Source organism: Chanodichthys erythropterus, chromosome 5 (genome assembly GCF_024489055.1).
Source record: "Chanodichthys erythropterus isolate Z2021 chromosome 5, ASM2448905v1, whole genome shotgun sequence".
Taxonomy (NCBI): Eukaryota; Metazoa; Chordata; class Actinopteri; order Cypriniformes; family Xenocyprididae; genus Chanodichthys; species Chanodichthys erythropterus.
Window position 1 is genome coordinate 25,595,185 of NC_090225.1, and position 24,120 is coordinate 25,619,304.

Sequence of the window (24,120 nt, forward strand, 5' to 3'; positions counted from 1 at the left end):
AGTGTACGGGTATTAAAAAACAATTGACGTCCCTTTATAAAACCATTTTGCTCTTCGGATATAATATGAGGAAGCACTTTCTCTAAGCGGGATGCAATTACCTTAGCCAATACCTTGACATCAGCATTAAGCAAAGACAATGGTCTGTAAGACCCACAGGAGGTTGAATCTTTGTCCTTTTTGAGAAGGAGAGCAATAGTGGCTTGTGTCATGGTTGGTGGTAAAGAACCACTTTCCAGGGATTCAGTGAATACGGATAAAAGTAATGGTGCCAATTTGCCAGTAAATTTTTTAAAAAATTCAATCGGAAACCCGTCGGGGCCTGGGGCTTTATTAGATTGCATGACATTAATTGCATTTAATACTTCTTCAAGAGAGAGTGGAGAGTCCATTTGCATGGCAGTAATAGAATCAATGACAGGGTTCGAAAGACTCTGTAGAAATGTATTCATTTTGGTGTTATCAGTAGGAAATTCAGATTTATATAATAAAGAGTAAAATGATTTAAAAGTAGCATTAATTTCTAAGGGGTCTGCAGTAATAGTGTCACAAGTGTTTTTAATAGTAGGTATCAAGCGGGAAGTGGCCTGTCGTCGTATCTGATGTGCCAGTAAACGACTTGCCTTTTCACCATGTTCGTAGTATGAGCCACGGCTACGTAGTAGCAAGCGCTCTGCCTCTTTAGTTGAAATAAGATCAAATTCTGCTTGCAAATCGAGACGCTGCTTGAGTAGTTCTGGAGAAGGGTTCAATGCATATTTCTGATCAAGGTTACTAATCACAGATGTAAGTGCATTAAGCTTACCATTAATCTTTTTTATTAGAAAGAGCAGAGTAAGAAATAATTTGACCTCTCAGGTAACATTTAAGTGTTTCCACAGCAATGAATACGAAGAGGAGTCATTGTGATTAAAAGACAAGAACTCATCAATAGAGTTTGAAATGAGTTCACAGAATTCTTTGTCTGCCAAAAGAAGAGAGTTAAATCTCCAAAGTGGTGGGCTAGGTTTATAATCAGAGAGTTGAATATCTAATAATAAAGGTGAATGGTCAGATATTACAATACCTAAATAGTCAGAAGAATTAACACATGAATTAAGTGTACTATCAATAAAAAAGTAATCAATTCTAGAGTATGAATGGTGCACCTGGGAAAAGAAAGAGAATTTTTTTAATAGATGGGTTACGGGATCTCCATGGATCAATAAGACTATTCTGTTCCATAAAATCAGAAAATGCTTTAGACATAACAGATCGAGTCAGATTTCGAGGATTAGACCGATCCAAAATTGGGTCAAAAAACACAATTTAGATCCCCACCAAGGATCAGCAAGTGTGTGTTCAAGAAGGGGATGTTACTCAGAAATCTGTTAGCGAATTCAACATCATCGAAGTTCGGGGCGTATACGTTTACCAACAAAACCTTTTTTGCATCAGGGTCCCAGCAACTATGAGATATCTGCCATTCCTATCAGCAATAACATCAGTGGATGAGAACTGAACTTTTTTGTTAATTAAAATGGCGACCCCCCTTGCTTTTGAATTAAAATTTGAGTGGAAGACTTGGCCTACCCAGGGGCAATGTAACCTACACTGATCTTTAACACGAAGGTGAGTCTCCTGCAAAAATACTAAATCAGAGTTTAAACGTTTCAAATGCGCAAAAACCTTAGATCTCTTAACAGGATTACCCATACCACGTATATTCCAACTGATAAATCTGAGAGGTGTGCCTGACCCAGCAGTGCTGGGATATATATTGTCATTAACCATCTGAATAAAAAAAAAATTAAAATGGTCATACAGAGCCGAGGTGAAACACCCTCCCCACCCCCCCACCCCAACAATCCCTTAAACACAAATACACCCAAAGTCCCCATGTAACCCCAGAACAAAGGAGACAGCAGTGTTTCCCACAATAACCACAAGTTGTCCACAATAGTGTTGAACAACCCGGAGATCATGCCGAACCAGCAAAAGCGAGAGAGAAAAGAAAAAACTCCCGCCGATCTCAACATTAACAAATGCGCATGAATACTGTAACGCACGTGAAAATACAAATAAACAAATAACAGTAAGTCCTCAGTCTTGCGCAAATAGATGCAAAAGCCATAAAATGAGAAAATACAAAATATGGTATAGTCTTGTTAACAATGTCCAGTAAGGTTGAGGAAAATAAATATAAATAAAATAAAAATGTACCTGCTACAAACAGACCAAAATTACACTAATTTAGTAAGTGTAGCAAGCCAGAAAAACATCTAATACTGAACAAATAGAGATTTAAGACTGGAGTAGAACAGATCTGAAAAGCTATTGAAGCTCACCCAGGAACCAAAGTTTTGACAAAGTCGCTGGCTTCCTCCGCAGAAACGAAATCCTTCTCAACACCGTTGTACGTGATGCGAAGTCGCGCTGGATGAAACAGACCATAACGCGCACCATCAATGCCACGAAGTTGGCGTCTGACCTCATTGAATGCAGCCCGAGCCCGAGCTATCTTGGCGGTGTGGTCAGGGAAGACTGAGACGGTCACGCCTCTGACTTTAATCTGTCGGAGCTCTCTAGCGCGGCGCAGAATGTCCATACAGTCACTGTGATAATGAAACCTGCATACAATGGCTCGCGGACGGTCACCAGGCTTGGGTTTGGGTTGGAGGGTCCGGTGGGACCGGTCCAAAAGCGGCTCCTTTTCCAGATTGAACGCTTCCTTCAGCAAGGCGGCCACAGCTGCAGTGGTACAGGTGTCAGGGCCCTCCGGTACTCCCACTATCCTAACGTTGTTGCGCCGTGATCTGGACTCCAAGTCTTCACATTTATTTTCCAGCTTGGCTACGCTAGCTGTGAGGCACTCGATAGTAGTTTTCATCTCGGCGATGTCATCGGAGCACTCAGTGAGTGCATGCTCCATTTCTCCAACCGTACCTTTAAGCTTGGACATGGTAGCCTCGGTAGCAGCTTTATCATTCGCCAGCTGTGACTTTACCGCTTGCAGGTCGAGCCTAATAGTAGGCAGAGCATCCCCGAGTGTATCCTGGAGTTCCTTTTTAAAAATATCAGCAATCTCTTTCCTCACCGAGGCCAACAACTCAAGCTTAAGTGCATCGATGTCAAGGTTAGCATGCGCCGAGGCGCCCTCGACCTCTGAAGCAACAGATGACCCACTTGAGGGTGTGGTCGCGAATTGAGGACTAGGCCGCAGTTGTGTCTGAATGGTTTTGCGAGTTTTAGAGTTCTTTCCAGCCATCTTACGCAATCCAGAGTTAGACTTCCTAACAAAAAAAAATCAGCGGAGCAAGACTATGCTGAATATGTGTCGAAAAAGCGCAAAAGAATTACAATATTAATCAAAATCGGCAGGAGCTTCCAAACTCACGTCTTACTCCATTAGAGCTCAGCAGCGCCCCCGTCATAAATATTCTTTTCTAAAGTGTATTTCTTTTTCTCAAGGGAATACAAGTTCATGAATTCAAATGCCTCTAGCTACGCAAGCTCGATTTTGTAAGTTGCTGTGTTCCGAAATGTCACTTTGCAATTCATAATGCAATGCAAGTACGAGTAGCATTCTTTTTCTCAGGGCCACAAGGGCCACTAAGCAATCAGTAGTGTTAACCAGGGGCGTCTCTAGACTCTTTTTACTGGGGGTTAAGACACTTTTTACCTTGCTGTGCTCCTCCTCCTTCACTTTTCCCCATGGAATTCTTGACTTGCAGTCTGTCAGACAATTATTCATAATACAGCATTGTATCTGAGGAGAGGAAGCTACCAGGCTAATGCTTATTGCTGTTATAATCAGTACTATGTGATTTTGTATTATTTAGTTGAATGAGGACATGTCGTTGTCCAGATCTAGTTTACTTGTCATAGATTTGTTCGATAACATTAGCTTGTTGACTGCTAAAACAGTGCTTGCTTATCTCTTCTAATTTGGCATTGTTAGTGGCTTGATTTAGGCATCATCAGTTAAAGTTTTTTTTTTTTTCATTGTCATCACCCAAACCAGTTTTGATACCTAAAAACAGTTCACCAAAGCAATTTTAGCAAAGCCTTTTACAGTAAATTAAAATGATCTACTTAAATTAATATTTCAGCTACATCATGATGACAGTAGAAGAACATTTGAAATGTGGAAAACTAAGGAGTCTCATTTGATAGACTCATGGTTCATCATATAAAGTTTCCATGGGATGAGTACACTCTCTGTTACTCAGCACCCTGTTCTTCTGATGATGTCAGTTGACACTGAACTCCAGAGCTCCTTTATGACCTTGTGTTAGGGTACTCCAAAAGCAGATTGTGAGTCTGCTGTTCTCATCAGAGCTTTCCTTTGGTCCCACTGCTCTGCTGGAAACAGGAATTCTCCAGATGTGGCGGGTAAAAATCGGCATCTTTGGCCTCCTGCGAGAGCAGTGCTGTCAGATCAAACACTCATCCCCCATCGCTTGAACAGAGGCATACAGGAAGTACGGATGAGAATCGTGAGAAATTTAACAATTCTGGTTCTGATTCCACTTAAAGATGCAATAAGCAATTTCTGAGAATCACTGTAGATATTTGAAATCAGGGCTTCTTTTAAATTGTTGCCGTGGGTTGAACGAACCAAACTCTTACGGTCTCAGCTACAATTACAGTGCTTGAGGGCGGGTCAAATGTTGTGTTATGAAGGTATGTAACAGGAAGTGAGACTGGAATTGTTGACGACTCCTTTTTTTTTTGTTTTTTTTTGTTTTTTAGGAGACAACTTTATTTGTCATGCATTACACGGCATGAAAAGTCATATTCGAAACCGCATAATGGGGCATTTTAAAGTCTGGCATGTAACTTATCTCACACTATGTGTGCTACAGACATGAGTGATTACTTAAGAAAATAAGGCCTGTGTTTTGTTTTTTATCACGCTTGTTTTTTTTTGCCTTGCTGATGTTCAGATGATAGGTAAAATCCATGGAGCTACATTGAAGGAGGGACCTGAGCCATGTCTAGAGACCAGACTTGTGGGTGGGCTCTTTTGACTTGGGCCAGTAAACAACTCAGAACATCCTATGGTAGTTGTGCATATGTTGTACTATGAAATCCATTGAATTTTTCCCAAATTCCGTATTTACTATTTACTTTTAATTGTTTGATTTCATTTGAATAATAAAAAGAATATCTTATGAGTTGAATTCATAAAACTTTTACAGTTGAATAACTTATTAAAATTTTAATAATAAAAGTGCTCTATAAAAAAGTTAAAACTTAATTTAATTAATCTTTAAAAATGTAATCAGATGAAATTCCTTTTATTTATTTATTTATTTTTTGTCAAACATTGTCTTGTACAACAGAGGTTTACAGTTTAAATTAATACATGGACAAAAATTGTGTGATACTCATTAAAGGGATAGTTCATCCCATGGTTTACTCACCCTCAAGCCATCCTAGGTGGATATGACTTTCTTCTTTCAGACGAACACAATCGGAGATATTTTTTAAAATATCCTTAGTCATCCAAGGTTTATAATAATTGTGAATGGCTGTCCAGTTTTCGAAGACCAAAAAAAATGCATCCGTCCATAAAAAAAAATGAATCCATATGGCTCCAGGGGGTTAATAAAGGCCTTCTGAAGCGAATCAATTCATTTGTGTAAGACAAATTTCCTTATTTAAAACTTTATAAAGTAAAATAATGAGCTTCCTGCGCGACAGCCATACGCATTTGACGTACGTCCAAGCGTTAACTTCCACAATATAGTACACAATGCACAGTACAGAAGGCCTTTATTAACCCCTTGGAGTCGTATGTTTTGTTTGTTTGTTTGTTTGTTTTGTGAATTCACTCTCAGAGCAGCTCTGGAGATGAAGTTCATTCTTATATACCACATAGAATTGGAACTCTACATGCAAATTATATATTTTTTTCAGTTTATTCCGAATTATTATGCTGACTGGTTCCTTAGTGAACGAGAATGATCCACAAGCGGCAATCTCATTGGATAACACTCACCTACTAATCCCTGTTTTGATTTTAGCAAATCAGTCAGAGTGAACGCAGACAACGTAATTAATATTCATGAGCCCAGCAGGTTATCAGATCTTAATACATTTTTTATTATTATTAGCAGTAGAAATAGTAGTATTATTACTAGTAATATTTTATTAGTATACACTGAATAACCAATAATGAGTCAGGCATCAGAGTGTGTCTTGTAGTTTTATCTACACATTAATCACAGTGAAGCTAAAATATTGACCTGTTTCATTCTGTGGTAACAGACGTTTAAAGGTCATGTTTTCGACACTTAGGCATGTGGTTCTGTATCCAGAGTGGGACTTTTTCTTTTTAATATTTTCAAAGAGACATAGAACAGGAAAGCTAGCACAACAGCTGTAGAGGTTGAAAGATAATTCACTTAGAAGGAAGTGTGAATGTAACTCACATTCATTAGGATTTGTGCATTTGATTTCTCATACATGGTGATAATTTTATATTTGAATTGACTGGTAAAAAATTCATCATTCACTGCCACTGAGGGCAAAAAGTTAATTTTTCACTCTGTATGGGAATGATGGGAAACTTTCTCCACTTACCTCTCAGAGCTTCCTAATCACAAGAGTTTGGATGCAAACCGCACATAGATTAGAGGTCGATTTACAGTGACAGCATTTCAGTATGAATAACTTGGCTGTGGTTTTATAAAGGGCAAGGCCTTGTGAACATGGTGTAAAGGACTCTAGTTGGGGAGCACACAGATACAACGGCGGCTTATCTCAATCTCAGCTGGCCATTTATTGCCGGTACCCTTTCCTCCTAATGACCACAGCCACAAGAGTGGAAATAATGCAAATTACTTTTCCATGAAAGTCACTGTGTGTGTCATGTTACTGTAAATCTACTATATGCATTTGTTTCCTGGAGAGAGGGAGAGAGAGAGAGAGAGAGAGAGAGAGAGAGTGTACTTGTTTTGCCTATACTTGTGAGGACCAAATGTCCTCACTTACATTGTGAAATGCTTTCACAACCCACTAGTGAGGACATTGACTGGTCCTCACTAATTTTATGTCAGCCAAAAGAGGTTTTCATTTAAGTCTAATGATGTGCACATGTTTCTGTGATGGGTAGGTTTAGGAGTAGGAGTAGTGTAGGGGGATAGAAAATATCATTGACCTGATATAAAATCAATGGAAGTCTATGCAATGTCCTCACTAAGATAGCAAAACAAACCTGTGTGTGTGTTTATTACCTAGAAGTGAGATAAATCTGACAAAACCTCCATTTGGGAGCATCTTCATTTGTGAAAATGATATAAAAATAAACTAAATAAAGTTGTTTTTGTTTTGTTTTTTAATTGTAAAGTCTATGGAATGTTCTTATTTAAAGGCACCCACAAGATCTGGGCGATCTCTTCTGACAAGCCTAGTAGGTAAATTCCCCTTTATCTTAAAGAGTGCTAAGAGTGACTGAGTGTGCTCGGAAGAACGTTGGGGCTGCACTGATCTCAAATTGTAAATATCCAGCATGTTGAATATTTACGATCAGAAATGCTGTTGTGTGGGGGAACCCCGAGGACAAACGCACACGCACTCTGTGGATTGTCACGTGCAACAAAACGATACCCGTTCGGAAAGCGAGCTGATGGAAGACTCCCCTCCAGCTCGCGCTGTAACATAGGGCTGGACGATTAATCGAAAAGTAATAGAAACCGAAATTCAGAACCTCTAACCGACATAATTTTCCCATGTCAGTTATTTTGTTTTTTTAATACTTCCCACTTAAAAACATACTAAGGTGTGTGTAGCCACGTGACTCCACCCTGTCCAGACAACACAAAGAGATGGCGCGTGAGCGGTGAGCCTTTGCATCCACACTAAACTTTATCAGTTGTGTGTGTTTTACGGTTTGGGCATTCAAGCGATTAGATGATCGGATGTGTATTATTATATCGAGCTACCGTGTTTGCGCAGCTGCATTGTGGCACGAACACTCATACACACAGTAGCTGCAAAAAACGCACACTGAGAGGAATGCAGAAACTAGTTGTCAGCGCTGTCCTGTGATTTATCACTTAAGTAGCTTAGAAACTCAAAAGTTATTATAGCATATATTTTTCTACTTTTGAAGTAAATATTTACAACCCACAGCTTCACAATTAAAGGTGCTCTAAGTGATGTCGCGCGTTTTTAGGCCAAAACATTTTTGTCACATACAGCAAACATCTCCTCACTATCCGCTAGCTGCCTGTCCCCTGAACACACTGTAAAAAAAAAAAAAAAAAAAACGCGGTCTCTGTAGTCGCCACAAGCTCCGAAAATGGCAATAAAAACAAACTGGTGCAGCCTGGGGCCTGTTTCAGAAAGGAGGTTAAGTCAGAACTCTGAGTATGTTAACCCTGAAATGAGGGAAATTCTGGGTTTTCTGTTTCAGAATGAGAGGTAAGTCAAACCCGAGAAAGCAGGTTAAGTCAAGCCTGTTTCTAAAAGGGAGGTAACTCTTACTCAGAGTCAGTTACCATGGTATCTTACTCTGTGAACCTAACCTCCCGACCAGGTTTTCTTCGGTAAACCCAGAGTTTCCTTTGATCTCCTCCCTTTTTTTAAAGTGCAAGTGATGTTTAAAAGTTCATTCATTCATTCATGCTGCAAAATGCTTTTCTTACGGAGTATTTTTTGTCATATTTCAAGTACAAATATCTATAAATTCTTAAATCAAGATGGATTTTGTATTAGAAAATGATATAAGATATTTAGTCTTGTCTCCTGGGGGGGATCTAAATTAAGTGCATTTTACTTAAGTAAAATTATCAATATCTGCTAGGGTGGTAATAAAAATAATCTTAATGCAAACTGAAAACAAGATTATTTGGAGTATCTATTACTTTGTGCGAATTTACAGTAACTCCGCCCACCAATCTCACACAAGGTTAAAATCAACATGTGTACTAAATGGCTTCAGTGGTGTAGGCAGTAGCGTGTTGAGCACGATGAAGAAACTTGTAACGCGTTTGCCTGGGTTCAAATCCGCCTTCTGGCGAGTTCGCTATTCTCCCTTTTTCCAGTACATTTCACATCAGAAAGGCATTTATTTTCAATAAAATGAAGAAAATGTTCTAAAAGTGGAAGTAAATTGCCTAATGAGTGTTTAATAATGATAAAATCAAATTATTGCATCCTGTAAATTTTTTTTTTCTTCTTCTTCTTTTGCATGTGGGATACCATGAAAATGAATATAACTTCAATAACTTACCGTTCTACCAGTTTTCACCTTTGATATTATAACAATTATAAAAATTAAACTTGCATTGTATGCAGACGTCTTTTTGTCACGTGCTGTTGCCATGGTGAATCGTAATATCGGAGCTCTATTGATGATGGCTTTTCATAGTCGTCGTGCACCCGCTTAACCCTTAAATGCATACCTCGGGTCTTTAGTGACCCGGTACATCATTCACTACCCTCCTCCTCAATCAATTTATTATAAAGAATATAACAAGAAAAAAATCATAAAATTATAAAAGAACGCCTATTTTTGCATTCATTTTGTGTAAAAATTGTATAGGGTCGCAAACGACCCGAGGTGTGTATGAGTGTACGTATATTTTTTTCTGCACAACAATAATTTAATCTTAGATGACAGAAAAGGTGCAATTCACCTTTATTCCACAAGGTGGCAATGTCTGATACACAATGCTGAAGTGACGACTCATGAAAAAGAAATAATAAAACAAACATGAAATGGCTCAGTGATTTACTGCAAAGCAAGTAGTGAACGCAATCAAAGACTGTAACTGTTACTGGATGGATCTGGTGAAGCTGTTAGCGATTAAAATATTGGTTTTGAAGATGTTGAAAATTATATAGTTTTGAGAATACGTTTGAGATCGCGAATTGTCTTATATTTGTGACCTGAAACATAAAGCTAGCCTGTTATTTGCTGAATTTACTGAGAAATGAGCTCTGATGAGGACAGTGATGATGGCATATTGGTTTTGAAGATGTTGAAAATTATATAGTTTTGAGAATACGTTTGAGATCGCGAATTGTCTTATATTTGTGACCTGAAACATAAAGCTAGCCTGTTATTTGCTGAATTTACTGAGAAATGAGCTCTGATGAGGACAGTGATGATGGCATAAAACATCTGCTCAAACTGAGCCCTTTCAAGCTCCAAAAGGTAACAAAATATGCTTTATTTTATTCTTCTATAATTGTTACTCAAATATCAGAGGAGTTTTATATTATTGTGACAGGTAGAGATCCTTCCATGTTAGATATTGATCCGGATCGATAAAGACCCAAATATGTAAGAATGATTGGCGAAACAGTCATGCATTTAAGGGTTAACTCCGAATCAACCTACTCAGTGTCAATTGAACTAACTCAATTCAGCTGTTCTGAAACAGAAAACTCAGAGTTTCCCATTTCAGGGTAAGTCAACTCAGAGTTCAAGTTTTAACTCAGAGTTGGTTGAACCTCCTTATTGAAACGGGCCTCTGGACCACGAAACATAATAAACATGCTCCAACAAATAACCGACAAGAAGGATTTTAAATGCGCGTTCATGACTGTTTCAGGAAGCACGGAGGGGGAGGAGGAGGAGGGAGGGTCTAGCTAGCCTCTGTTTTGTTTGACAACAGAAAGTTACTCCACCCAAGATTACTTAGAGTACCTTTAATAGAGAGACGGTATGACTAATTCACATACGCAATCGCTCTCATTACGTACTGGTACTGTACTAATTTATCTTTATCTGATTTACAAAGAGTAGAAATCTGTAAGAAGTGTTAGGAACCATAGATAAAATAACTGCTGAAAGTGAGCTGTTATGTCAGAGCACTCTTTCAATCAATATATATATATATATATCAAAATATCACACCTTTAATAGTTCAAATTTACAGTACAAACCTTGTAAGTGAACTATGGGGGGCGGGTTTGAGGTTTTGATTTTAGGTCATAATCGTCCAGCCCTGCTGTAATGTAAAGTCCATGTTCACACCATATCCATGACTTAATCCAAACCTTTTTCTTCCCCCCCTGCAAATTTTCTGTAAAAAGCAGTCCAAACAGTACTGTTGCCAATTATCCTTGCCCGTCGTCAGCCATGTTTGTTTACTCTAAAGTCACGTTTGACCGCTAGAGATTTTCAGAGATTTCCCGTGGTCACAGTCAGCACACACTATAGGAACAAAACTGTTAAGTCTATGTTGTTTTTTTTATAGTTATGTTTGTGGTCTCTCACATTTTGAAAATCTGACAAAATTTTAAAATCTTTTAGTGTATGTGTGTGTGTGTGTGAGTTTGTTTATATTACATTGTGGGGACCAGCCACCGGTCCCCACAATGTAAATTAATTAATAAAAATACTAAATGATGTTTTTGTGAGAAAATAAAGGTGTGCAGTTTCCTGTGATGGTTAGGTTTAGGGTAGGGGGATAGAAAGTACGGTTTGTACAGTATAAAATGCATTGCGGCCTATGGAAAGTCCCCACAATTCACAAAAACAAACGTGTTTGTGTGTGTGTGTGTGTGTGTGTGTGTGTGTGTGTGTGTGTGTGTGTGTGTGTGTGTTCAACATAACATTATCTGAAAACACGTTTTTTTATTTAATTTTATGGAAAATGGTTTGGTGAAATGTTTTTGTTTTAATGATATTTAAGTAGGGCTGCACGATTAATCAAAGTAATCTGTCTGTCTATCTATCTCAAACACACTGAAACTCTTCTTAGATAACAAACATATGCCCTTCCCACCTCTGGCAGGGGAGTCCCAGGAGCACAGCTGACGCAGGCACCCCCCCACCCCCCACCCCCACCCCCGCCACACACACGCATACACACACATACACACACCTTCGTCACGCACCCACTCGCCTCAATCATGTCAGGCAAGTGAAAAGTAGAACCTTGGCAGTCTGCCCTTGACACCACTCCAGGAAGAGAGCAGTTCACAATAAACCAGCTCTTCTCTCTCAGGCGTTCCTTGAGTTTTGCTCTCTGCTGTTTTTAGTCACTGTACGGTTTTGAGAGCTCCCCGACTCTTTGGAAACCAGCACCAAGAGGCTGACCCTACACATTTATAGGCCTCTCAAATCTAGGGTGACTAGGTGAAAAAATTTGCAACAAGTCATAGATATGCGGCTGACCAGAGTACGAATCTGGCCTGCTGTGATAAAAATTATGATTTGTTTTATTTCCCAGTGGTTTGTAAAGAATAAAGTAGAAATAGTTTGGATGCATCAAATCTTTGGATACACATGTTAAACTTAAACTCCAATTTTGATATTGAGTCCTTAAAATGTTTATTTACAGCAATCAAGCCAAAGCTAAAACTTCTTTTCAAGACAGTGTCGCATCTGTACAGAGTTACAGATGGCTGGTACATGGCTCATAAGATTTTATCAGGATGTCATGTAACCCTACTGTAACCTCCTCCTCACCCTGTAAAACGGAAGATATTATGACTCCAATGAAGTAGTTCTTTCTTTTCACTCCTGTTTTTCCACACATCATTCCCTAAATAATGGAGACAATGCTTTGTAAACAGGTCTGTCAGCTTTTGAATTATGGGGGGGAATGGATGGAGAAAGATGCTGTTTCTGGCAAGATATACTGTACAGTGTGTTTTATTTTCACATCTCTCGAGTCGTGTGGGGGGAATAGAGACGGTCAGACGGCCAGCAGTCACACAGTGCTAAAGGATTAGACTATCTGTCATTTTAACATCTTTTATGGTTTTCCGCATGTATTTATTGTTTGGCACACGTGTTATCATGCTGTAAGCAAACATCTGGATTCTTCAGTGATAAGAGAGTTTTCTTTATAGTGTGCGACGTGTGTATGAAGTCGTGCTTTTTCTGTAAGTCCTCCAGCAGAGTCTGAATGTGCCATGTTCTTTGGTTAAACATTAACCTTGAGCAGACACCTAAATTCAGGAAAAATAATTTGTGAATCTGACTTGGGAAAGTTTCACAAAAGACGGAGTCTGCCAATTATATTTTTAATTTATGATCTATGAAGACATTTGTCAGGTTCTTGGCCATTGCGCCACACATTGCTGTTTTTTTAGTGTCTTGCGTCATGAGCATTTTGTTTTTAAGACTAAGGCTATTTTAAGGCTAATAAAAATGGCTTTAAAATGCATCTTAAAACCCTTGCATTCTGATTCTTTCTGTTGTGTAGCCTTTTTTGAATTTAAAAAAACATCCTGAGTGATCAGCTCTTTGTTCATTCTGTACTGTCTGCCCTGAGTAGTGGCCTGTAATAACAGTTGGTGCTGCGCTGACTGTGGATTCACATGAACATGCTTTGTATTTAGGTGGGATTTCAGGTTTGAATTGCTCTGAGAGTAATTTCTTTAATACAGAAATTACATAGGGTTAGGTGGCATTAATAAATGTTAATTTATTTTGAAGTTCTTTGATAATTATTTAATATATACTATTCAATATATAATATTAAAAGTTAACTTTTATAAACTTTTTTCTAACACTTGAGTGTACTGATTTTATTATTTTAAAAAATCTAGTTTATTTTACAGTTTGTAAAATGTAATATATAATTAAACCTAAAATGTTATATTTTTGATACATATTGTATACAAAGAAATGCATTTTTATTGTTAAAAGCTATTTGATGTGATGAATTATCATAAAATTTAAAAATTAACATTCAATTAAAACTCCCATTTAACTTACATTGACGGAATGTTCAAATGAGCCAAGACTATTTAAAGGGGCTATATATAAAATTCACAAACCATCTCAGGATACGCATGTAATCATGGTTCCCTGAGAAGTAGAACAAGACACTGTGTCCTTTAAAGGACACTTTGGGGAATGCCCTCAGCGTGACTGGTGTCTGAAACACCAAAAAAGCAATTGGCTGACAACAGTCTGTAATGGTATTACTGGTACGACCTTGATAAACGGGCACCTGTATTAGATATCATCACCCCCCCAACGCCCAACACTGCATGTTTTTTCCATGTCTCCTTGATCAAACACACCGGATTCAGATCATCAGCTCATTAGTCGAGAATCCAGGACCTGAAATGGGTGTGTCAGACAAAGGAGACAATGTGCAGTGTTGGGGGGCTCCAAGAACGTGGTTGGGAACCCCTGCTCTTGAGTACACAGTGCGAGTTCCCAATCCAAAAGGAACCTTGTTTTTAGTGACACCAGTGAACTGCATTAAGTGAACTGCAGCCAGGAACTTATTGCTTGTGATTGCACTTGCACACATGTAATGTACAAGAGACTGAACGTGATTCAAGGCCCGATAGATGGACAGATAAGGTATTTTTCATTGTTTGCTTAGAAGTAAAAAGAAGTTGGAAATGCCTTGTAGCATTATACTGTTAAAGAAAGTCCCAACAGCGTCCACACTGCTAACACACAACAAAAATATCAGCTGCGAGAAAAAGGAAGTTAAGAAAGCATCTGATCATAGTGATGTGGATATGTTTGCACCAGCTCTGCAATTCACCAGCATCATGTCAACAGAGAAATTAAAATTACACTGTTTTGATAGATTAAAATGTATGTTTGAGACTATAGACTATATAGATCTGGCTGTGTAAGACTATAGTTTTAATGAATCCCTTTTCATTTTATGACACATTGACATACAGTAAAGAATAGCTCTTTTGGAATTATACCAAATACTGTATAAGCATTCGTTTAATGTGTCATAGAACGGAAAAGAGGATCTTGGGAGTTTGCATAAATGTCATCCTTTTATTTTTCCAGCAAAAAACATGCGAGTCCTTCACATAAAAGTCTTCAGGCTTTCATAGACAACCTAGGAAGTCAGGGAAGGTCTATTTTTTTTATGTTTTGTTAATAGCTGTTTACATATTGTCAATAAAAATGCTTATTCTGTAGAAAGACAAACATAAATAGTGATGAAAGCCAAAATATTAAATGTCACAGATGTTGAGTAATCCATTATTATGTAGAGGGGGGTCAAAATGACAATTTTCACCTGAGATTTGGAGTCAAATTAGAGAGGTGTAAAAACGACATTAGAAAAATGGCAGCATCATTATTTTATTTTTACACAGAGATTGGTAGGTCTGTTAGTAAAATCTGTTGACTTTAGCAATTTTTGTTTCATTATATGCCTAAAGTGACAGTTCAAATATGGCAAAAAGCACTTTTTTTGCCTCAAGTTTGCATGCCTGTAACTCAAGAAGTATTAAAAATATCTTAATGTCCTTTTAGATTCTGGATCTTAACATACTTTCCTTTTGGTATCATAATTTTAAAGGCCATGATTCAGTACCAGAGATATGAGCATGTTAATGTGGCTCCATGAGTAAATTGGTAAATTTTCAGTTGTCAAAAACCAAATGTTGCATACAGCTGACACTTTTTTCTTTTAAAGAGGAATATCTAAATATCAAAACAATGTTGAAACTAGAAATGTATCTCATTTTCTTCTATCAGCTCAATTGCATAGAACATACCCTTCTGAGTGCCATAAATATTCTTTTTCTAAAATTGTCATGCCTGTAACTAAAAGTATTCAAGATATCTTAATATCCTTCTAGATTCTCATTTTTGATACACTTTTCTTTTGGAATCTTCATTTTTAAGGCCCTATATCAAGGGTGTCCAAATTTAGTCCTTCAGAAGATTCAGAAGATTTCAAAAGGAAAGTTTATTAAGAATGAAAATCTAGAAGGATATTAAGATATCGTAAAGGTGCTCTAAGCAATGTCATGCGTTTTTAGGCCAAAACATGTTTTGTCACATACAGCAAACATCTCCTCACTATCCGCTAGCTGCCTGTCCCCTGAACACACTGTAAAAAAACGCGGTCTCTGTAGTCGCTACAAGCTCCGAAAACGGCAATAAAAACAAACTGGTGCAGCCTGGACAACAAATCATAATAAACATGCTCTAGCCAATAACCGACAAGAATGATTTTAAATGCACGTTCATGACTGTTTCAGGAAGCACGGATGAGAGGGGAGGAGGAGGAGGAGGAAGGGTCTAGCTAGCCTCTGTTTTTTTTTGACAACACTTCGAACGTCAACAGGAAGTTACTCCACCCAGGATCGCTTAGAGCACCTTTAAAAACCAGAATCTAAAGGATATTAAGATATCTTTAATACTTCTAGAGTTACAGGCATGCAAACTTGAGGCAAAAACACACACAAAGTCAACAGATTTTACTAATAGACCCATCAATCTCTGTGCAAAAATAAAATGATTACACTGTCATATTTCTAAAGTCATTTTTACACCCCTGTAAATTGGCTCCAAATCTCAGGTGAAAATTGTCATTTTGACAATTGACAACCAAATAATGGATTACTCAATAAATATACATCTGTGGCATTTAATATTTTGGCTTTCATTGATATTTATGTTTGTCTTTGCCATGCTAACAATGTGCAAGCTAGCAACAAGTTAAATTGTGTTAACAATATGCTGAAACATGTTAGCAATGTGCCAATTCATACTAGAAACATGCTAGAAATGTTAAATCATGCTAGAAACATTCTAGCAACATGCAAAATCATTGTAGCAACATGCTAAAATATGCTAGCAAAGTGCTAAATTATGCTATAAGTGTACACATGCATGTTAGAATCTGTTTGCGTCATAGACTGCAAATGTCAAAGTTTTAAATCTACTTAAAACTGAAAACTTCAAGCTTTTTAACATTGCACACTACAGTAACAACTATACTAGAAATCTTAGTAGATTATTAAGTAGTCTCTTAACTTTGGAGAGGCTATGTCTCTACTTTCTATACTCAAATTTAAACCATGATATCAGACCTGAATGTTGAAAATTAAACATTATGACACGTAAAGTAAGATCAGATGTCGCAATGAATAACTGACGTCCATGGCCCCTCTCTCAAGAAGTATTACTCTTTTACTCAAAGCAGAACTAAAAAAGGAGGAAAAAAAACTTAGATGACGCAATTAAAATGTCTGGGGGGATCTGAGACTGTGCAGAACTAATCTAAAAAAGAAAAGAAAAAAAGGAGCAGAGTTATAGAATAAGGACATACGCAGAAAGGAAATGAGGGCTCCTCAAGATAGAATATAGTGTAATCCACAGGCATTTCAAGCTGGTCATTGGGACTAACAGTTCTCCAGGATTCTCTCTCATTTGTCTTGAAGTGTGCTGTCAGTGTATATTTGACATGAATGCAGTTTGTCTTCCTCTTATACTGTGGCATGAATAAGTTTGTGATATCTGGATTTCTCCATTGATTGCTTATAAAATGTGATCTAAACTTAATTTAACAAAAATCTGACTAAACTAACAACACACAAACAATTGTACTTTTCACATTTAAATTGAGTGCAATAACTGATCATTCACAGTGCAAGCTGAATAAAGTAGGCCTAAATGGACCCTTGAATTTAGCAACTTCTCCTTTAACTGCTTTAAGACTTTTGACCAATTTTGGACCATCCATCCTGACAAATCTGTTTTAGTGTATGCATATTACTGGGTTGTCTTGATAACACAGTCCTCTTTAGGTTATGCCACAGCATCTCAATTGGCTTAAGTGTTTAAAGTGTTTCAACCATTCTGTAGTTGACTTACTTGTGTGCTTTTTGTGATGTCAAAGCTTGACATCATGAATGAATTGATACACTTTTGAATTCATTGTTCTAAGGCTGGACAATATAAAGTGAAAGTGAAAGTGACATGACGTGTAGCCAAGTGTGATGTCCCATACTTGGAATTTGTGCTTTGCATTTCACCCATCCAAGTGCACACACACAGCAGTGAGTATTGAACACACACCCGGAGCAGTGGGCAGCCATTTTTGCAGTGGCACCAAGAGAGCGATTGGGGGCAAAAAATATACACTAACAAGAAGCGACACTCAATAGAACGTTCCATTGCAACACCGGCGCCCAGCAGCCGCCCTGCGTTTCCGCCATTTTGTGGTGAAAGCGACTCGTCAGTCCACTAGTTTTCTATGGCAATATCAGCTGCTTTGTTAAAACAAAATGTACATTAAAGCTGAAATCCAACCTGAATGATGACAACACAGAATACTATGTACTTTCACTAGTGATCATCAAATCTTTTTAACAGCTTACTTTACAGACTTTGTGTTTAAGTCTTCCACTTTTACACAAAAACTTTGCTCTTTAGAAACCCAGTCAGTTTGGGTTAAACATTTTTAAAAGATCTAGTATTGGCATTATAAACACTGAATTATTACCAACATAAAAATTGGGAATGTTGGACAATAAATATATGCATATAATAGCTTGATTTTGCAGTGTTGTCTAATGTCCGTTAAAGCAAAAGTGGGAATTATGCGATAACGGACACAGCAATGCATCATTTCTTATATTGTACATTTTAATGGATCAGGCTACAAACATAATGATCTTATATTTCAATTCAGACACAGTGATACTATTATTATTATTATTACCCCACTAGGTCTGAAATATATTTTTTGCTGCAAACATGATGATCTTAAATTTATTAATTATTCATTTACTATTAATAAATGTGTAAACTTGCATAAAATGGAAATACTCAATAAAGTAGGCTAACTACATTACCTCAGATGGTTGAATTGTTGGATTCCACAACTGTTAAAATAAAACATATAAGACAATACAACATTTACTGTAGGAGCCAAACAATTTACTGGTGACTTAATTTAAAAAACTGTTCTATTGCGCTTCTGATTTGGCAGTGAAATTCGTCGATTTTGGGTGTGTAAGATGTGAAGGATTCTAGTCCAGTTAGTATTTTCACCCCATAATGGCGGCCGAGCTACCGGAGCGCCATCTAGTGGCTGTTACCCAAAAATGATCAGTGTTGCGACTCGGGTTGGGGGTTAGGGCACCTCAGTTGTGGGTAATGAGAGTGGAAGAGAGCGCTGTTTATTCACTCCCCCCACCTACATTTCTTGCCGGTACTGAGACTCAAACCCGCCACCCACAGGTTACTAACTATTAGGCCACAACTGCCCGAATACCATCGATATCGCTATATGGCTTAGTGCGATTGTCAAATCGTGCAGACTGCGATTAAATTTAATAAATATAGGTCTTTGCTCTACTGGCTCCAGAGCGGAACTGATAATCCACACACGTTTAGCCTTTAATACAGTGCTTCACCGGACCACTACATTGTGCCCTGCTATTCCTATTAAAGTCACAGCTAAATGTGAGATTTATTATAATGGGTTTATGTTAAGATTGTTTTAAGTTCACTTACATTTAGAAGTTGTTGTTTTTTTGTTTTTTTTTAATTAAATGTTGGTGATGATGGCTTTCAATTATACTGTAATTTTAAATTGTTATAATTAAAAATAACAAAATTCAGGAAAAAATACATTTAAGAAATCTAGCTATTTAATAGTGACATCAGTATCAGTATTGGTATGAGGGATACTGGCCTTCATTCATAGTTCTTATTTATAAGATGCCATTAAACACATATTTAAAATAAACTTTATATTTTATATATATATATATATATATATATATATATATATATATATATATATATATATATATATATATATATATATATATATATCGCAAAGCTGCTCTTCACTAACACGCTCTGTACATATTTATATAATTAAAAATCAATGAAACAAATCTCAGCCTTTGTGATTTCATAATCACACTAAGCCAAATCACGATTTCAGTTTAATTTAGATTAATTGTGCAGCCAGAGCTATTATTATAAGTGAATATCAGACACAGCACTAGCACTACAAGTTGTAGGTTAGTCTGCATTGCCAGATTGTGACTAACAGTATAAAGTCTGCTCCTCCATGCAGCTTATTCTGGAAGAGACTATTTGTTTATATATGTTTAACATACTACTTTCCATACAATGAAAGCAGACAGAGACTGTATTCCAAGTCTTCAATCCAAGACTTCCACAAGTCATATGATAGCTTTGCCTGAGGAACAGAGCAAACTTTCATCCATCTCAAATTCTTAAATTTTGAAGAAAAAAAGGGGGAAAATGGTCATAACTGTCCACTTTTGTTTGTATGGAAAAGAGTTACTTGGACTTTCGACAGAATATCTTTTCGTGTGTGTGTGTGTGTGTGTGTGTGTGTGTGTGTGTGTGTGTGTGTGTGTGTGTGTGTTGCAACGAAGAAAAAATCAACAATGACAAATTGTAATTTTTGCTTAACTTTCTTTGAAGGGCATGTAATACATACTCTACATGTATGTAGATTTAATCAGGTTTGGTTAGACAATTAATTTTTAATTGTACACCATACAGTGACATTCTGGAGATTTCTATGCTTCCAGCATGAATGTCAGATCGAGATTACTAAGACTGTAAGAACTTGACATGCTGAACAAACCTGAACACCTTTGGGATGATTTGGAAAGCCAATCCTCATCACCCAACATCACTGACCTTGTGTAATGGGAGCAGATCCCCATGTTCCAACATCTAGTGTAAGATTTCTCAAACAGGGGACAGTGATGGATCCTCAGTGGTTTGCCAGATAATGAAAAGCTAATAATTAATTAAATTAACAAACAAATAGGGCTGCACAATTAATCAAAATAAAACTGAAATAGCGATATATCAAATCGGATTATCAAACCAAAGGCTGTGATTTACTGTAGTTAAAGAGTATACAGTCTGTGTGGCACTATGTTCATTTACATGTGTGCAAACACAGCATACTGTGTTTTTAGCTTGGTTCACAGTAAATGCTGCTTCTCACAATTTCCATCACTGCAAAAAATGCTGTTCTTAGAATTTTTCTCTTGTTTACAGTCCAAATATCTAAAAATTCTTAGATCTAGAAGCATTTTCTTGACAAATAAAAAATATTTTCTTGTTTCTAGGAAAAATATGTCAAAATTGAGTGAGTATTTCCTTAAAACAAGCAAAATAAGCTGCCAAAGGGGTAAGCAAAATAATCTTAATCCAAACTGAAAACAAGATTATATATCTTATTTTTGGTTTGAAATAAGATTATTTTGCTTACCCCATTGGCAGATTATTTTGCTTGTTTTATAGAAAAACTCACTCAATTTTGACTTATTTTTCTTGAAAACAAGAAAATATGTTTTACTTAAAATGCTTCTTGATTCAAGAACTTTAAGATATTTTGACTAGAAACAAGACAAAAACTCTAAGTAAGAACAGCATTCTTTCTCACTTGTGCGTTTGAGAATGCAAAATCACTTTTTTTTTATTCGCATTAGCATAATTTGCAATTTTGTGGACAAAACTTTAGAGCATTTCAGCAATTTTCCATCAAAATAAAAGCTCAAGGATTTGACATTAAAAGTGTTTGAAAGTGAAAAATTGAAGACATAAATATTGGTATTTTAACTTGTAGTGTTAGTTGGTCCTTGTAAAGATGAAACACAAGTGTGAACACCCTTAAAATGAACTATTTCCATTTGGAAACAAAAAATCATGTCAAAAAATTTTGAAACAATTTTGTGAAAGATAATGTATTTTATCTTTTTACTGTCATGTGACCATTAACCAACATCAGAGAACCCGTGAACATGCAAAAGTGTCATAAAAGTTTTGAAATATTATCCTAAAATCTCGGGGGGTACTTCAAGTGAATATTTTATGTCGAAGGGGTTCAGCTGACAAAAAAGCTTGGGAAAAGTTCCCAGAAGAGTGAAAGCTTTTAGTGAGGACCAGCACCTTCTTACTGCCAATGGTTTTTGAAATGAAACAGGCACATATGGGTGTGGTGTTTGGGTGTCCACATACTTATGGTCATATAGTGTATAATTCCCCAGACCCTCCAGTTGTCAAATTACTGTAATATGTACATTATTTTGCCCCGTATAAATAAAGAGCCTCATCCGTCACTATAAATATAGATTTTCAATATATGTCACGTTCTTCCTGTATCAGCCATGTAATATGAAACTAAATATTTATGTTTCCCTCTACTGGAGGGTGATTTCCTATAAATAAACAAATTACATTTGTATTTGAAGGGATGAGACAGCGGTTGTGAATATCCAGTGTCTAAACTCTACTGTACACTCCAAACATGGTAACTTGTTCCATGTTTTTTTAGGTCATAGCCACAGTCTAATTAGATGACTTAGTGTTTAGGATGGGTTGATTCATCAGCAATACACTGAGTCAGAGTGACGTCATTTAGGCATATCATTATCCCAAGAGGAAACACTTTTGACTGTGTGATACAAGGGTTGAACATTAAACCTCAACACTTTAAAGGCAGGGCTTTGTATCCTAATTAGGGGCCAACCGTCTGCGTACCATCTCTGATCCGAGCAGCGGGGGCCACATCAGTTGGGAGCGCGTGGGCCGAGAGGCATCTGTTTTAAGCCCATGGGATAGCACTGGTCCCAGAGGTTCGATGTTCATTCACGTCACATGTACTCTCATTGCATGTGCAAAAAGATGAAGAGCTGCTCAGTGGAATCTCGGGTTGATGAAATAAACAGCAAATGTCACTAAGGCAGCAGATGAAACCAGATCCCTTTGAAACGATTTCCCACAAGCCTGATCTAAACTTCTTCAAAAAAAAAAAATTATTCAATTGTTTGCAAAGCAGCACAGTGCTGATATTTCCAAACATTCCACTTAGAGTTGGTTCTAAACATCAAATGCTGTATCATGTACATATATATCTGCATGTAAAGGTGCTAAAGAGGATGTTTTGTTTTATAAATTTTTGCAATATTACTTGAAACTGTCTTTACTAACTAATAAAAGACTATTTATTAGGTGCACTGAAAGGAATAATATTAATAAACATCATCTGTGCACGAGGTAGGGCCTTAAAAACATCAGCCAATCGCGTAAACGATTGGCCCTCTGGCTTGTCAATCACTGACATGACGTTCGTTGTGAGAGACGAGCGCGGCTGCGCGCTCCAGTAACTTTCCACACTCCACAGGCGCCGCATGCAATGTTTTTGTCAGGAGACAGGAGTAACAACTGCAGATTATGAGTTACCTGCAGTGAGTCCGACATAATGAATCCACTAACACGACACAGCGAATGCTGGTGGTAAACACTCGTGTTCCAATACTCCAATATAAAGTTTTGGGACGCGTTCCCTTGATATGAGCTGTGAAGGAGGGGGGTTGTTCTTACGCATGCGCTCATTTCAAAAACTCACTAACAGTCTTTGGTTTCTCAGTCGACCAAAAGATCCTCTTTAGCACCTTTAATTCTGACCAAACCAATCAGTTTTCAGACAAATTTTGTCCTAGTTATTTATTTCTGAATATATTGAAAATATGGTCCCACTTTATATTAGGTGTTGTTTGCTACTATGAACTTACATCAGCAAAAACAGGCGTTGTATCAAATAATTGTTAAATGTTATTACATGGTAGTTAAAGACCCTTAAAGGGATAGTTCACCTTAGAATTAAAATTAAGTCATCACTTACTTGCCCTGGTGTTGTTTTAATGCATTTAAAAAAAGGTCCCTATAATGGCAGTGAATAACAATAAGCATCAAGCTTTAAAAACAGAATGATCATGTCATATTTTTCGTGTGTTCTGTACTAGGGTTTAGTGAAAAAACAAAATTGTATGTATTATTTAACAAAAATCCTGAGCTTGGCTGTTGGTATTCCGTGCACGACTGCGTGTTCATAAGACTCTATTAGCACCGAAGTTTACTCTCCCAGAAAAAGCACACAAGTTGTAAGAAATCAAGATTAATCGAAATGCAATGCCTAGAAATCCCCAGAAAGTATCAGTGTAGTTTCTCCACTCAGCTGAATATCTCCGGAACAGAACTCCGCTTGTCTGCTGACAGAATGGCAGTTGACACATGTGAGCGTGATAACTTTTTGTTGCGACAAGCACAACGGATATATTCACCTCAGAGAAGAAAGTACATGGATAGTATTTTATGTCATGTTTTTATTTTTCATAACTTGTGTGCTTTTTCTAGGTGAGTCGGAGTGAACTGTGGCGCTAATAGAGTCTTATGAACGTGCAGCCGTGCACAGAAGACCAACGGCCAAGGTCAAGATTTTCGTTAAATAATTAGTTAAATTTCGGTTAAATTTCAAACCCTATCGTATACTCCCAGAACACGTCGAATATATGTCACATACAACTGGTTGGTTTCTCTGAACTTATTTAACCATTTCTAGCCTCTTTTACACAGCATAGTGATTGTGTGGTGAT

General features: G+C 37.2%; 1 protein-coding gene across 10 annotated transcripts in view; it reads left to right on the forward strand.

Annotated features, from left to right (window-relative positions):
* Positions 1 to 24,120, forward strand: part of pde10a (phosphodiesterase 10A) — a 156,031-nt gene that overhangs the window by 45,478 nt on the left and 86,433 nt on the right. The window contains exons 1-2 of one of the 10 annotated variants that reach the window (XM_067386710.1): positions 4,195 to 4,463; positions 4,929 to 5,045. The exons of 8 other annotated variants lie outside the window; for them this stretch is intronic. In XM_067386710.1, the coding sequence (XP_067242811.1) occupies positions 4,976 to 5,045 (70 nt within the window). In that variant the 5' untranslated portion in view covers positions 4,195 to 4,463; positions 4,929 to 4,975. Of the gene's footprint in view, positions 1 to 4,194; positions 4,464 to 4,928; positions 5,046 to 24,120 lie in introns of those variants that run through there. One more of the 10 variants, XM_067386709.1, reaches the window with a different exon arrangement.